This window comes from Gracilinanus agilis, chromosome 2 (assembly GCF_016433145.1).
Source record: "Gracilinanus agilis isolate LMUSP501 chromosome 2, AgileGrace, whole genome shotgun sequence".
NCBI classification, from domain to species: Eukaryota; Metazoa; Chordata; class Mammalia; order Didelphimorphia; family Didelphidae; genus Gracilinanus; species Gracilinanus agilis.
The window spans coordinates 31827649-31842640 of NC_058131.1; the positions used below are offsets into that span (position 1 = coordinate 31827649).

The following is a 14992-nucleotide window of genomic DNA, read 5'->3' on the forward strand; positions in this document are numbered from 1 at the left end:
CTCTCTCTCCCCCTCAGTCCCTCTCTCTCCCTCAGTCCCTCTCTCTCCCTCCCTCCTTCTCCCTTCCTCTCTCTCCCACCTCTCTCCCTCCCTCTCTTCCTACTTCTCTCTCCTCCTTCTCTTCCTCCTCCCTCTCCTCTTCTTCCTCCTTTCTCCCCTTCTCTTCCTTTCTCTCCCTCTCCCTCCTCTCTCTCTCCTTCCTCCCATTTTTTTGGCCATACCCCTTTCCTACATGACTTGAGCTGCAAATAGAAAGAGATTCATTCACTTCATTTCATCTCAACACTGCCTTCCCAGGCTCTCTGTCTCTGTTGAAGGAACTGATTCTATATATAGACAGAAGTGCTAAGACATAAATACAAAAGACACACAGATCCAAGAAAGCCCAAGACCAAATCTAATGATTGAATGAGATCTTTGTAACTCATTTTGCCTTGCTGCTCCTCTCAGGGATAATTGGCCTTTGTAAATGCAAAGAAGTATATGAAGCTTAGGGATGGGCAAGTAGTATAATTCAGCTGGAATATATATAAAGTGTGTGAAGAGGAATAATGTTAAATCGAGCTGTAAAGGATGGTTGAGCCTTAAATGCCATGCTAAGGAATTTACCTTTTATCCAAGAAGCAATAGGGATCCAATGAAAGTTTTAAATGAGGGTAGTTATGTAGGCAGATCTAGGCACCAGGACAAACTATAGCATCAATATGAAGGGAAGAAAGAAGAAAGGCTAAAAATAGGAAGACCCACCAGAAAGCTGCTATGATGGACTACATAAGAATTGATGAAGTCATCTTGAAGAAAGGAAAAAGGTTAAAAATAGGAAGACCCACAAGAAAGCTACTATGATGGTTTAGGTAAAAGTTGATCATGATATCACTTCAGTAGATGCACTATGGGTAAAGAAAAGACAATGTTATGAATATAGAATTCCTAAGATTTAGTAATAAAGCAGTTTTGGAAGGCAAGAGGGATGAAGATTTGCTTGTGCCTCTAAGGTTTCAAGCCTAGGTGATTGGGAAGGTGTCAGTACCTCAACATAAATATGGAAGTTTGGAGGAAGAAAACATTGGGTGGGAAGGAGGTTAGAGTTTAGTTTGGGACATGATGAGTAGAGGGAGCTAAGTGGCACTTTGGATTCAATGTTATGAAGATCTGAGTTTGAATTTGATCTCAGACAATTACTAGCTGTATGATCACTTTCGTCATGTCACTTAATCTCTCAGTGACTTAATTACCTTTTTTATAAAATTGGGCTATTAAGAACTTCTACCTCATAGGGTTATTGTGAGATATAAGTTTATAGTTTTAGAAAAATTTAAGGCTAGATATCTAAATTTAGAAAGCCATATGTACCATGATGATAAATGGGGGAGAATGGGTCACATAAGGGTGCCAATGGAAAAAGAATAGAGAGGGAAAAGAAGAGGAACCAGGAATAGAGCCTTTGGTAGGGGCCTTCTATGCTTAGAGTTGGAGAGTATAATGAACCAATGAAAGAGGGGATTAAAAATTTAGAGTAGTCACTTGTGTTCAAAACTGCAGAAAGATTAAAGGACCCAAGGACTGTGAGAAGTCTTTCAGATTTGGTGAGAGTGCATTTTTCATAGAGGAACAGCAACCAGCTTGCAAGAGTAGGAGAAGTCAAAGGGAGTCAATAAATATGGAGAATGGTGCCTTGTTGATCTTGTTGCTCATGAACGTCAGGATAAAAGTTGTGCTGGGGTGCAAAGATGAGCAACAATAAATGGGCAAAAGTGATTAAGGGACTCGAGATTGAAAAACATTTTAGGAAGCAAATAAGGCAGGGAGAGAGATGGGGGAACAGAAGACTGTGATCAGAAGGAGAATTTGGAGTTCTAGATCATGGAGGTTTAGAACAGGTTGGGAGCAACATTGAGATCTAAGGTAGAGTGGATGTGAAGGAAGTCGTCGACACAGGAGGTCAAGGCATTCAAAGAGTCATTAACTTGTGTATCTGAGAGGACAGAGTGGTAGAGGCAGAAGCCAGAATGGAAAAGGGAACAAAGGGAAACAGGTCAGAAAACAGAGATTCAAGCATAGACATTTCTGGAGAAGTTTACCAAGTCAAAGAAGCAGGGGACATAAGCCCTTATAACGGCTTAGCACAGAAAGGGACTCGTCATTCAGTTGTGTCTGACTCTTCATGACCCCATGGACCACAGCACACCAGAGCTTTCTATCCTCCACTATCTCCCAGCATCCTCTTTTGGCATTTTTAATTGTCTGGCTGGAATTCCATCACTCCTACATAAGCTTTATTGTTACCCAAGCTTCCTAAGGCTCACTAGACTTCATTCTCCAGGATGTCTGGCTCTAGCTCAGTAAGCACACTATCATGGTTATTGGGGATAGCAAGCTCTTTCTTGCATAGTTGTTCTATATTTCTTGGCACATCTTCTTAATCTCTTCAGTTTCTGTTAAGACCCAAGCATTTTTGTCTTTTATCTTGCTCATTTTTGCACCAAACATTCCCTTGATATCTCTAATTTTCTTGGAAAGATCCCATCTTTCCCAATTGAATGCAGAATTCCAGAGAATAGTAGGAAAAATAAGAAGGTTTTATTAAATGAGTAGGGCAAGATAATAGAAGAAAATAGTACAATGGGAAAGACAAGAAATGGACTATCCTTACTGTATTTTCTTTGTTTTTTTTTTCTTCCAGGTTCTTCTAGATGACAGCATCATTAATGTGGCCACAATCGCCTCTTCCCGATACGTAGGTCCACTCAAACCTCGAGTTGATGAATGGCAAAAGCAACTTGCATTATTTAATCAAACACTGGTGAGCAATAAAATTCAAAATAAATGAGTCAAAGAATGCTAGAATAAGAAGGAACATGCGAAAGTATATCTTTGTGTCTTTAGTTTGGACTGAGAGGCAATGGGGTACAGTGAATGAAAAGAACATCTGACTCCAGAGTCAGAATATGGGTTCAATCCTTCTTCGGATGCTTATTACTTGGGAGACCTTGGGCTAGTCACTTAATTTCCCTAGTCCTCAGTTTCCTCAGTGATGAGGTTGAATGAGATGGCCTCTGAGATTCCCTTTTAGCTCTCAGGCTATTATATGCTGTAATATTTTATGTCTTTAGGCTGAGAGGAATCATGGTTCAGTGAACAGTTACTGAACTTGGAGCCTCAAAACTTGAATTCAAATGTGACTTCTGTGCCTTACTAATGGTGGGCTTAGTTTCTTCATCTGTATAATGAGTCTGACTAGGTAACCTCTGCTTTATCAAGCTCTATATTTATTATCCTATGATTTTAATATATTAGAATATATTACAATTAGCTAAGTTCCTTGAGGGCAGGAACTGTCTTTTGCCTCTATTTGTATTCCCCTTATTTAGCATAGTGACTGACACATAGTAGGCATTTAATAAATGTTTATTGAATGAATTAATATAGTTAAAATATAAGAAAAAGTTAAATGTCTTGAGCTTTACAACTAAAAAACAAAACAAACCCTTTAGCTTCTGTCTTAGAATCAGGTCCAAGGCAGAAGGCAAAAGGAATTAAGCGGTTTGCCCCAGGATCACATAGTTAATAAGTACCTAAGGTCAAATTTGAACCCAGGACCCCCCCATCTCTAGGCATGACTCTCAATCTACTGAGCCACCCAGATGCCTCCTCTTAATGGTATTCTTGTTGCAGCTGAGCTCAGTGCTGATCTCCATGGTCTGGGAGCTGAACACAGGCTTGGGTGGTTCAGGTGGCCTCAATTAGTGGGCACCAGTGACTCCCCAATTGATAGCATCTTAATTTTATTGATTTCTCTAGGATGAATGGCTGACCTGTCAGAGAAATTGGCTTTACTTAGAGAGTATTTTCAGTGCTCCAGACATTCAGAGACAGCTGCCAGCAGAGGCCAAAATGTTTTTACAGGTGGATAAATCATGGAAAGAAATCATGAGAAAAGTTAACCGTTTGCCCAATTCTCTCCGTGCAGCTACTCAACCAGGTAACATCACTGCTATGATTTTCACGGGAACATCACTAGCCATTGATAATAATCACTGTCAATACTGATCATCAGACCCTTAATGCTGAGCATCCAGTATTAAAAATCAGAAAGACTTGAGGCAACGTTTTTGTAAATTTGATGATAACAAATTCTGGGATTTTGCTTTCACTCTTTCACTTGGTTTGCTGGTTCCATAATTAAGGGTTCCTCCTTTCTTCACCTCTATGTTGTTCTTACAGTCTTGGTTCTTCACCAGTAAAGGGCAGGGGTCCTTATTCCAACCTACGAAGCACATGTTTTGTGCTTCGTAGGTTGGAATAAGAAATACTTTTTTTGTTTGAGTCTAAAATGGTGTGTTCTCTGTTCAAACTCCCACAGGTTTGCCATTATCAATTATTCTTTTTTAAGTATCACTTTTTTTTATTAAAATAGACATGAGTCCAAGTCTTTAAATAAACTCTCTATCCAGTGCTAAGAACAGAATTTGGCATATAGTAAGTGCTCAATAAATGCTTTATTAATTTGACTCTCTATTTCAAGAGTTCTTAACCTTGGATATGGGCAGCTAGGTGGTGCAATGGATAGAGTGCCAAGTCTGGAGTCTGGAAGACTCATCCTCCTTAGTTCATTTTGGCCCCAGATACTTACTAGCTATATAACCTTGGGCGAGTCACATAGTCCTTCTGGTCTCAGTTTCCTCATCTGTGAAATTATCTACAGAAGGAAATGGCAAGTCACTCTAGTATCTTTACCAAGAAAATCCCAAATGGGACCATGAAGAGTTGTACATGACTGAAATGACTGAACAACATATGACCTGGAATCCATAAATTTTAAAAAATACTCCAAATCAACAAGATCAAAGATCTTGAGTATATTGGATAATGAATTAATTAAATATGTGACATAAGCATTAAGATCCAGGAGTCATTAGGTCTTTGACAGCCAAAAAAATGACAACTGGCAATTCACTGGATTACATTTTATTAAATACATCAAATCTTTATAATGTTAATATTTTTTCCTTTTTCATAAAATGACAATCTCTATATTGTGTGCTTTTTAAATTTTTACTACAATTTTAGAAATACTTTTTTTCAACATATAGGACTCCTGGAAACTTTTCAAAATAATAATGCACTGCTTGACCAAATTCAGAAGTGTCTTGAGGCCTATTTGGAATCAAAGAGAGTTATTTTTCCAAGGTAAGTTTAAAATCCTAAATAGGGAATCTTCAAAAGTTGCTAGTGGTTATCCCCTGCCTCAAGACAGGTATTGTTCAACAAACAAAATATTTAAAGTTCATAATAACTAAGAGAGAGGCAAGAAAGTTGTGATAAAGAAAATCCAGCTGGTAGTATCCTGAAATATAAAAGATTTTGGTCGTAGGGTTGGTCTCAGGGAAAGGTAGAATCACAGAATCATAAACTCACAGAAGTTGACAATTGGAAAAGATCTCATTCACTCTCTAGTGCCCTGTTTTCATAAAAGGAAACTCTAGTCTAAAATATATCTAGCCTCTTCTTGAGTCTTAGGGAACATAAAACATTTCTAATCACCACTAGGATATGTCACTTTGGGGCAATTTCAATTGTTGAAACATTTTTCTTGACATTGACCCTACATTTGCATCCTTATTGCTCATGGTTCTACCCACTGAGGCCAAACAGAACAAGACTGACTCCATATTTATATACTAGTCCTAGCCATTCAAACTTTTGAAGACAGCTACAGTGTTCCCACTATCACTACCCTTTCTACAAACCTTGTTTTCTCCAGGCTAAGCTGCCCAGTTCTTTCAAAAGTCCCTCATACATTTTGGATTGAAAACCCTTCCCTAATCTGGTTGCCCTCCTCTGGACACTTTACAGCTTATTTAGGTCTTTTTAAGAATTGAGATTTAAAATCATTAGGTGCAAGATTCCACTTGGATCTGATTAAGGCAAACAAACAATAGGGCTATCACTTCCCTATTCTTAGAAGCTGTGCTTCTCCTAATGTAGCCCGAGATCGCATGAATTTTTTGGCAGCCACATCACAGTGCTGAATTTTATTAAGATTGTGGGCCATCAAAGCACTCAGATCTTTTTTAAAAAATAGCGCCAGAGAAATATAGTAGAGGAGAAAATTGAGGCCTGAATAACCTAACAGGCTTAAGGGAGATTCTGAAACATGAAATCTCAATATCTATGTATATGCATAATTTTGTGTGATATCTTAGTAATATATCATGGATGACCTTGTCACTGTGTTGTTTTAATCTCATTCATTTACTATGAAGTTAGAATAAAAGATTCAAAATTATGATCCAGAATGATTTTTATCATTTTCTTTATGTACCTACATGATTTAATATTCCCTTTTGTATCTTCAATAAGGGACTGGCACATGCCCAAGATTGGAGTAATCACTTGTCCTATGAGAGGAGGAAAACTAATCAATAACCTCCTGGGGTAAAGATTCTAAAGTAGGGGCCAAGTGAACATAAACCAAAGTCCTGGCCAGAGAATAAGCCTGGATTTTTTCAGAGCACCAAAATCCAAAGGGAAATTTAGACACATGGGTGATGATGCACATCAGGGAGGCCAGTATGGAATCAATAAGGATTTTTGATGAGTGGACTAAAGTGGGAATCTTTTATGGAGGAAGTATCTCTTTCTTGCCCTGCCCCTTTTTGGTGTGATAGTTCCATTATGGATTGGAGCCACTTGACCTGCTCTTGACTCCATCACATTGGTGAGGCTTGGCCACCATCCCTTCCTCCCTGGACATCAAGACCATAGGTGGCTTGGTGGGTGCCATTAGTGGAATGCTTCCACAAGCCCATATTCCTGCCAGGACCCTAGGCAGGCAATTCCTTCATATCTGTGAGTTGAAGATATATCGCTCTTCCCTAATTAGTGATCATAGGCAAGAATTTGGAATATATTTTTGAAGTCAGGGTGAGGTCATACTTTGGCTAGATTTGCTATATCTCATTCTGGTCCCGCCACAGAGGGAAGGTTCAAACAAGCTTTCCTTTTCAGTTTGTTATCATTTGAAAATTTGCTCACTTCATCCAAGGCAGAAATCAAACATATTTAGCAGAATAGGGTCAAAGATAGGGCTCAGGAGATTTTATGACCTTTCCTTGAATTAAACTTCTGGTGATCCCATAAAAAAAAAACCTACAAAATTGGTCTGGTTTGATGTGTAATTAAAGAAATCACTGGTTCTTAGTGATTACTGCTTCCCTTTCTGAGTGCTTAGAAAGCAACCTTCTAGTAATATGTCATAGAATTTCATCCAGCCTAACTTCAAATTTCCTGACATATGGTTTGAAGGATTTACCATACTATCATGAAGTGGATAGTGCACTGGGCTTATAAGATCTGTATTCTAAGTCCCAATTTAGTTACTTATTAACTCTGTGACCCTAGGCAAAACACTTAATCTCCCTAGCCTCAGTTTTATTTGTAAAATAGGGATAATAAAAATTGAATTATTTTTCTCACCAGGTTCTTGTGAGGATCAAATGAGATTGTGTATATAAAATGCTTTGCAAACCTTAAATCATTTATAACAGCTATTATTGTTCCCTTTTTTGTAAACTGGAACAACTCAGTCCTTAAAACATATCTCCTAATCCCCAATATCTTCCAGAGATCACCAGTTGCAGCTTAACAATCATATCTGCAAGTATTTTCAATACCTTGGGATGCAGTTGTTATGGGCTTGCTGACTTGAATTTACTGGGAGGTGGCTTAGAATAGTAGAGCATTGTAGACCTCTCTATTCAGCAAGACATGGGTTCAGATCCCAATGGTCCAGTGAACATGGGTTGAACCTTTCACAGTTTGTAAAACAGGAGTAATAATAGTGCATATACCTATATTACGATTGTCCTGGGAAATATTGCTTTGTAAACCTTAAAGTACTATATAAATGTGAATTATTAAAAAAAACAAACCTGGGGTGTTCTTTTGCCATCAAGAAATAATTTTTAAAAATCCCCTTGGCTTTTAAAGCCCCACTAATAGCTGGCTGTCATTTATATAGCACTTCAGGGTTTGCAAAATGCTTTCTATCTCCCAACAACCCTTGAAGATAAAGGTTATTTTCATCCTAATTTTCCAGAAATGGAAACTGAAATGCAAAAAAGTTGATTTGTTCAGGATCACATAACTACTACATGTCTGGGGCTAGATTTGAACTCTGATCTTCCTGATTCCAGAGTCAACACTCCAACCACTGCACTAACCTTTTTTTTTAACTATATTTGCTATGCTGCAAGTTAACTTGGTGATAAATCTCTCCACACTTAGCTAATAATTTAATTAGTGAATTTAATCTCCAAATTTAATTGATGACACTAATAATGACAAAAGAGGTAGGCTCAGAATAAGGAAGACCTGGGTTTAATTCCTGCCCCTGACACCTACTAGTTGTGTGACAACAGACAAGTCCCTTAACCTCTCAATACCCCCAAACAATTCTTTACAACTGTTACAAGATTTGAGCGCCATTATACATTGGTTGAAGGAGTTTCTTCATTAGGGATTCTCTATACCAATGAAAAACCATGTCCAGACAAGAGAATTATTATCACAACCCCACATTTCTACATCATTTAAAGTTTATGAAGCTCTCATCTCACATCCTCAAGATAGGTAGCAAAACCTATTATCTTTCTCATTTTGTGGGTAAGGAAAATGAGACTTAGTCTGTTGCCTAGCCTTTATCTGAACCAGTGAAATCTTACCAGGCTCTTTTACTCTCTTGGAAGAGTTGTCGAAGCCCAGGGCATCAGGTAGGTGTTTAGTGGAAGATGCACAATTATATTTAGAACAATATGGAACCAGAGCTATTGAGCCATCAGATCTGACTCTGGCCTTTTTACAAGTGAAGAAATTAAGGCACATAGTGGTTATGTGATTTGCTTAAGGTCACAAAGCTTAGTATATATCTGAGGTAGAATTCAAACCCAAGTCCTCTTGGGCCCAGGTTCAAGGCTCTATCCACTCCATTTCTCCATGGCAAAATATCCATCATGGAGTTTTTCTTATCTTTTGACAAAGAGACAACTCATCACAAAATAATGCAGCTGGAGTTTAGTAGCTTTTCTTCTAGGTAGTTACAATTCTACAATATTCTGTAGAGAGGGTTTCCAAAATTATACTACACTCAGAAGACCCGATATTTTGGCATCCCTCTTACTAAGCTGTAGAAGGTAATTGAGAAATGGGAGCCCCAAAGCTCAGGATCCCAGTACTACACTGGGGATACCAGTGGGGTTTAGGAAGAACAGATCTTCCTTACACCAGAGGGTTTGGACTCTGGATCAGATTGTTGTTTGCTCCCCAAAGGGTCTTTGGATAGGAAGGTGGTTTTAACCTTTAAGGATTCCCAAGCATGTGGGTGAGGAATAAATCTATTCAATTTGCATTGATTTAAATTTTTTTTAAATTTGCATTTCTTTGACAGGTTTTACTTTTTATCCAATGATGAACTTTTGGAAATTTTGGCCCAGACTCGCAATCCACAAGCTGTTCAGCCTCATTTAAGGAAGTGTTTTGATGCCATCTCTAGGTTGGAATTTGCTGTTTTGATCTCCACTGAACCCAAAATACCTGGTGTTGAAGCAGAACCAGAAAAAGTTTTTACAAATGATATTTTAGCTATGCTGTCACCAGAGGGAGAACGGGTAAGGATTACTTCTCCTCTTCCTCTTGTACATTTAAATACATCCTAGAATTCTGGGAAGGGACCTTAGTGATAAGAGATCTAGTTCAACTTCCTCATCTTTGATTTAATTGCTTGTGAGCTTTCCTCCTATAATGGGTTGCAGTGAATGAATATATATAACATTACATATTATTCTATATGTATACTATATTATATTATCATACATATATTATATTATAATGTTTATATTATATAATAATATAATTATTATGTATTATATAATAAATATATTCTATATACTATATTAATATTATATATTATACTATATATATAGTATATAAAAAAGAAGGCTAGAGTCTCATCAGTAGATTGGGTACCAGATGAGGTATAGTATGTATATATACTATATTTATTTATATGTATATAAATTTATTTTATTTATATAAAATATGACTTGTATATATAATTATATGTCATCTAGTGGCCAGCCTATTGATGAGATTCTATTCAGACTTCTTTTTTCCCTCTGACAGAAATGGGACTGATTCCAGAAGGAAGACCAAAGTGTTGGTCTAACTTTCATATAACCAGGGTACTCAGACAGGAAGCAGCCATAGGAAGACAAGCAGCCCTTGACCCAGTCTCAGGGTTGCTGCAAATTCTCTCCTAGGTTGGCCTGGGGAAAGGCCTGAAGGCTCGAGGAAACGTGGAAGATTGGCTGGGCAAAGTAGAAGAAGCCATGTTCACATCCCTGAGACGCCTGAGCAAAGCTGCCATCGCGGACTACCAGAACAAAGTCCGGATAGAGTGGGTGGTGGCTGGCCATCCTTCTCAGGTAAGTCCTCGTTGGTGGTGTTGCCTTTCTGGGGGTCTTCCATGGATCTTTCTCTATTGGCCAAGTTCCTGTTCCCATGCAGGTAGTGCTGACCGTGTCTCAAATCATGTGGTGCCGAGACTTAACCGAATGCTTGGAAGGAGAAGAAATGGATCCCTTGGAAGCAATGGAAGGTTTTGAAATAACCAACTTTGACGTAAGTTTTACATATATGGAGAAGCTTGATGTCAGATCCTTTCAAGTTTGCTACCTTTCCATCTTTACAAAGATTTCTATTATTTATGTAAATTTACATTATTTCAGAAATGGGGGCTTTATCAAAAAACCGGTAGGCATTTAAATGCCTACTATTTCGAAAGGGCTTTGAAGGCCAAAATCAGTTTGATGTTCAAAACCCTTCATAACCTGCCTCCTTCCTACTTTTCCAGTCTTATCCTACCTTCCAGCCTCCACTGTACCTCCAGTGACATTGATCTCCCCTCTGTCCCTCCCATGCCACGCTCCAGACATTTCCTCTAGCTGTCCTCCATGTCTGGAATGGTTTCCCCCCACACCTCTACCTTCTGGCTTCCCTGGCTTCCTTCTAGACCCAGCTAAAATTCCATCTTTTCCAGGAAGCCTTTTCCCATCTCCTCTCACTCACTCTAATTTATCCTCTATATACCTGTTTGTTCAAAGTTATATGAATCTGATGGGGGGGACAGAAATTGGTTTTCCCATTCTTTGTACTGTAGAGTGCCTGGTGCCTAAGAAGCATTGAATAGATATTTTTGACACAGTGCTAGGCTTTGAGGACACAAAAGAGAAAGATGTAAATTATGGGCCACAAGGAATTTGTGTTCTCTCTGAAGAGGCCACACACATGCCCAATGATCTACAAAGAGAACTTAATGGTAATTTCTAGAGGGTTTGGGGGGCACCAGCAGCCAAGAGGATAAGACACCCTCCAGTTACAATGTCTATATCTTGCACATATTAGATTATGGGCTCCTTAATGACTATGTTCTTACCTTTCCCTTGTATCCCTGGTGCTAAGCTAATTATCAAAGTATTTGTCATAGTAAGTGCTTAATAAATATTCTTTTTTTTAAAATCCTTACCTTCTGTCTTAGAATCAATACTGGGTATTGGTTCTAAGGCAGAAGAGCAAAAAGGCAATGGGGGTTAAGTGATTTGCCCAAGGTCACATAGCTAGGAAGTGTCTGAGGCCAGATTTGAATCCAGGACTTCCGGTCTCTGGACCTGACTCTCAATTTACTGAGCCACCCAGCTGCCCCCTTAATAAATATTCTTGATTGATTTATGGTGCTTGAGTTTGGCTTTGAAGGATTTTTATTAAGATTAATTTATGGTGGCACTGAGGTGGCTCAGTATATAGTCAGTCTTAGAGACAGGAATTTCTGGGTTCAAATCTGGCTTCAGATACTTCCTAACAAGTGCCCCGGGGCAAGTCACTTAACCCCAATTGCCTAGCCCTTACCCTTTGTCTGCCTTGGAACCAATTCTTTGTATTGAGTCTAAGAGAGAAGGTAAGGGTTTAAATTTATTTTCAGGGTGAACACTTACACCTTGAAATCACAAATGCTACAAATCAGGGCTCATTTTATTATCCTATTGAATGTCTAGATTTAAGAAATTTCTGGAGAAAATATTAATAATGTAGAATAAGCTTAAAAGTATGCCAAGCATACCACCACTACCGCCACTGCAAGAGTGGTCGTTAAATATTTACACAGTATACTCCTAGTTCAAAGCCTAACTCAGATACTCTAATTTTAGTTTCTACATCTGCAAAATGAGGATAATATGTGCATTTTAACTAACAGGGTTGTTTTGGTGCTCCAACTTAGGTTAAGTACTTTGAAAGCCTTAAATCATTATATTCATGATGATCACCATTATCATTAGTCTTTGTAGGATAGTCAATCATGGGATCACAGGGCTATAGAATCTTTTTTTATACAAAGTACAGGGAAGTTTAGTCTAATCTCTTTTGGAAAAATCATGCCCTTAAAAACAGCTGTTTTCTTCTGAGCAGAGAAGTCACATTAAAACTTTTTTTTTAAACCTTTAGAGATTAAATGCTTTGGCAGGTTTGGTGCGAGGCAGTCTTCCCAAATTACACAGAAACATCATAACTGCCTTAATTACTATCGATGTACATGCAAGAGACATTGTCAGTGAACTCGTGGCAACCAAGGTAAATATTTCCTTTATTTAAAAGTAGTACCCACCACATTTTAACTAATGTTGATTCAAATCTGCAGATAAATGAATCCTCTTCTTCTTTTGTATCTCCTGGGTAGATATCCACTGCAGACTGCTTCGAATGGCAAAGGCAGCTACGTTACTATTGGGATCTTGACTTGGATAACTGTGTGGCCAAAATGGCCCTTTCTATGTATACTTATGGCTATGAATACCTGGGAGCATGCCCAAGACTGGTGATTACGCCTCTCACTGTAAGTTAGTCTTTATTTATGTTAGTATTCATGTAGAAGAGATAGCTTGGCAGAGTAGACTGGGAGCTGTCCTTGGTACCAGAACGATGTCAGTTCAAGCCTTCTTTCTGATTGTGTGTAATCTTGAGCAAGTCTCTTAATCTCTTAAATGTTTCAGGCCACTAAACCATACCTAATGATCTCTGCGGGTCATATTGACTTAGAAAACCACACCTGTCTGTGATTCTTTTTAAAATTAATACATTTTCATCTGGTTTAGGCCATTTCTAGGAATATTGTAGGTCCTATATGGCCCAATGGCATCTTCCCTGTAGGCAGTTCTATGGGATATGTTACACATATCATTATTAGGAAAGGAAATATCTTCATCTACAAGTTAAAGATTTTCTAAGAAATACTGCTACAAAAATTCCATGTCTGTATCTGTGTGGGTGGTCCCTAAACTCCATACCAATACAGAGAGTAACTTTCCAATGCTTTCATTGTTGGTATTTCATGAATAGCTCTGGACAAAATCATGTTCTGCCAATAGCCAGTATTCTGGCAGTGCACCTCTCTGAAGCCAGATTGGCTGGGCTTTGGCCAGCAGGCACCCAATCCATTCCTTGGGACCTTACTTGAAGACTTTTTAGCTTTGAAGCCCTGCTGGACTTTGCTGCCTAATCCAGGTCTCAATGTTACCTCTTTGTCACAATGAGACATCCACTGGTTAAAAGTTTCATTAGACATTTATGAAACATCTCTCCTTTATCTAGAATATCTTAATAATCAAAACAAATCCTGTCATATAGATTCCTATGAATTTAATTTGTAAACATCTCCCTGTGTCCTTATGACCCGTCAGATGATAAAGTTTGTTTCCCTGAAAAGCTACCACTGAAGCTCTTCCACTAGTGGGCAAAGCCACAAGAGAGTAGCATCAACCACTGTCATCCACCAACTAGCTCTGCTCCAAGTATTTGATTAATTCACAAACATTGTTATGTACTATATTTACCATGGGCTGGGTGCTGCCCAAAGTTCTGAGGATACCAAGAAAAGTTAAAACAGTCTCTTCCTCTGATCTGAGGAACCTCACATCTATTGGGTGAGATAACATATAAATAGCTATGTGCAAACAAGATAGACTTTAACAATAATAACAGTTAACATTTATATAGTGCTTCCTATACACCAGTTATTGTGCTAGAGCACTTTACAAATATCTCATTTGAAGAGCATGTCAGCCCTGGGAGGTAGATGTTATTATCTCCATTTTACGATTGAAGAAACTGAGGTAAAATGGCATGCCCAGGTCGACACAGTAAGTATCTGAAGTCAGATTTTAATTCAGGTCATTCTAACCTGAGGCCAGTGATGGACGAACTTTTTAAAGAGGGGGCCAAAGGAAAGGAAATGCTCATCTGTAAGTCTGTTTCTAAGGCAACTCTTTCAAAGTTTCATTGTATTGTATCCTACTCATTGTATTGTCAGATTAGGAATAATGTCACGGGGCTGGATAGAACATTTCAGGGAACCGCATCTGGCCCGCTGGCCATAGTTTGCCCATCACTGTTCTATACCATTGAGCTCCAAGATAAACTGGGGATCATCACAGAAGGAAAGAAATAGCATGAAGTCTTCTTTTAAAAAGTGGGGTTTTAACCAAGATTGAGTGGAGCCTGGGAAGCCAAGATTCAGAGTTGAAGAGTCAGAGAATTCTGTACCTGGAGACTGCCAGTGAAAATGCACTCAATCTAGAGGAGTATGAAGAACAGCAAAGAGGCCAGTGTCATTGGGTAACAGGGTATATAGAGGGGAATAAGGGAGTAAAATATAAGAAGACGGAAAAGTAAGAAGGGAGTAAATTTTGAAGGATTTTAAAAGTCAAACAAAAATTTTTATACTTGACCCTGCAGGCAATGGGGTGGCCACTGGAGTTTACTGAAGGGGAGGGAGTATGACATAGACTTGTGCTTTAGGAAGATAGTTGGGGTGGGGGGGAAGGAAGGAAAGAAGGAAAGGAAGGAAGGAAGGAAGGAAGGAAGGAAGGAAGGAAGGAAGGAA

General features: G+C 38.6%; 1 protein-coding gene across 1 annotated transcript in view; it reads left to right on the forward strand.

Annotated features, from left to right (window-relative positions):
• DNAH6 (dynein axonemal heavy chain 6) overlaps positions 1-14992 on the forward strand; it is a 219116-nt gene that overhangs the window by 71525 nt on the left and 132599 nt on the right. The window contains exons 21-28 of the mRNA XM_044659302.1: positions 2684-2803; positions 3802-3982; positions 5094-5190; positions 9449-9668; positions 10320-10484; positions 10567-10680; positions 12559-12684; positions 12791-12946. Of these exons, the coding sequence (XP_044515237.1) occupies positions 2684-2803; positions 3802-3982; positions 5094-5190; positions 9449-9668; positions 10320-10484; positions 10567-10680; positions 12559-12684; positions 12791-12946 (1179 nt within the window). The remainder of the gene's footprint in view (positions 1-2683; positions 2804-3801; positions 3983-5093; positions 5191-9448; positions 9669-10319; positions 10485-10566; positions 10681-12558; positions 12685-12790; positions 12947-14992) is intronic.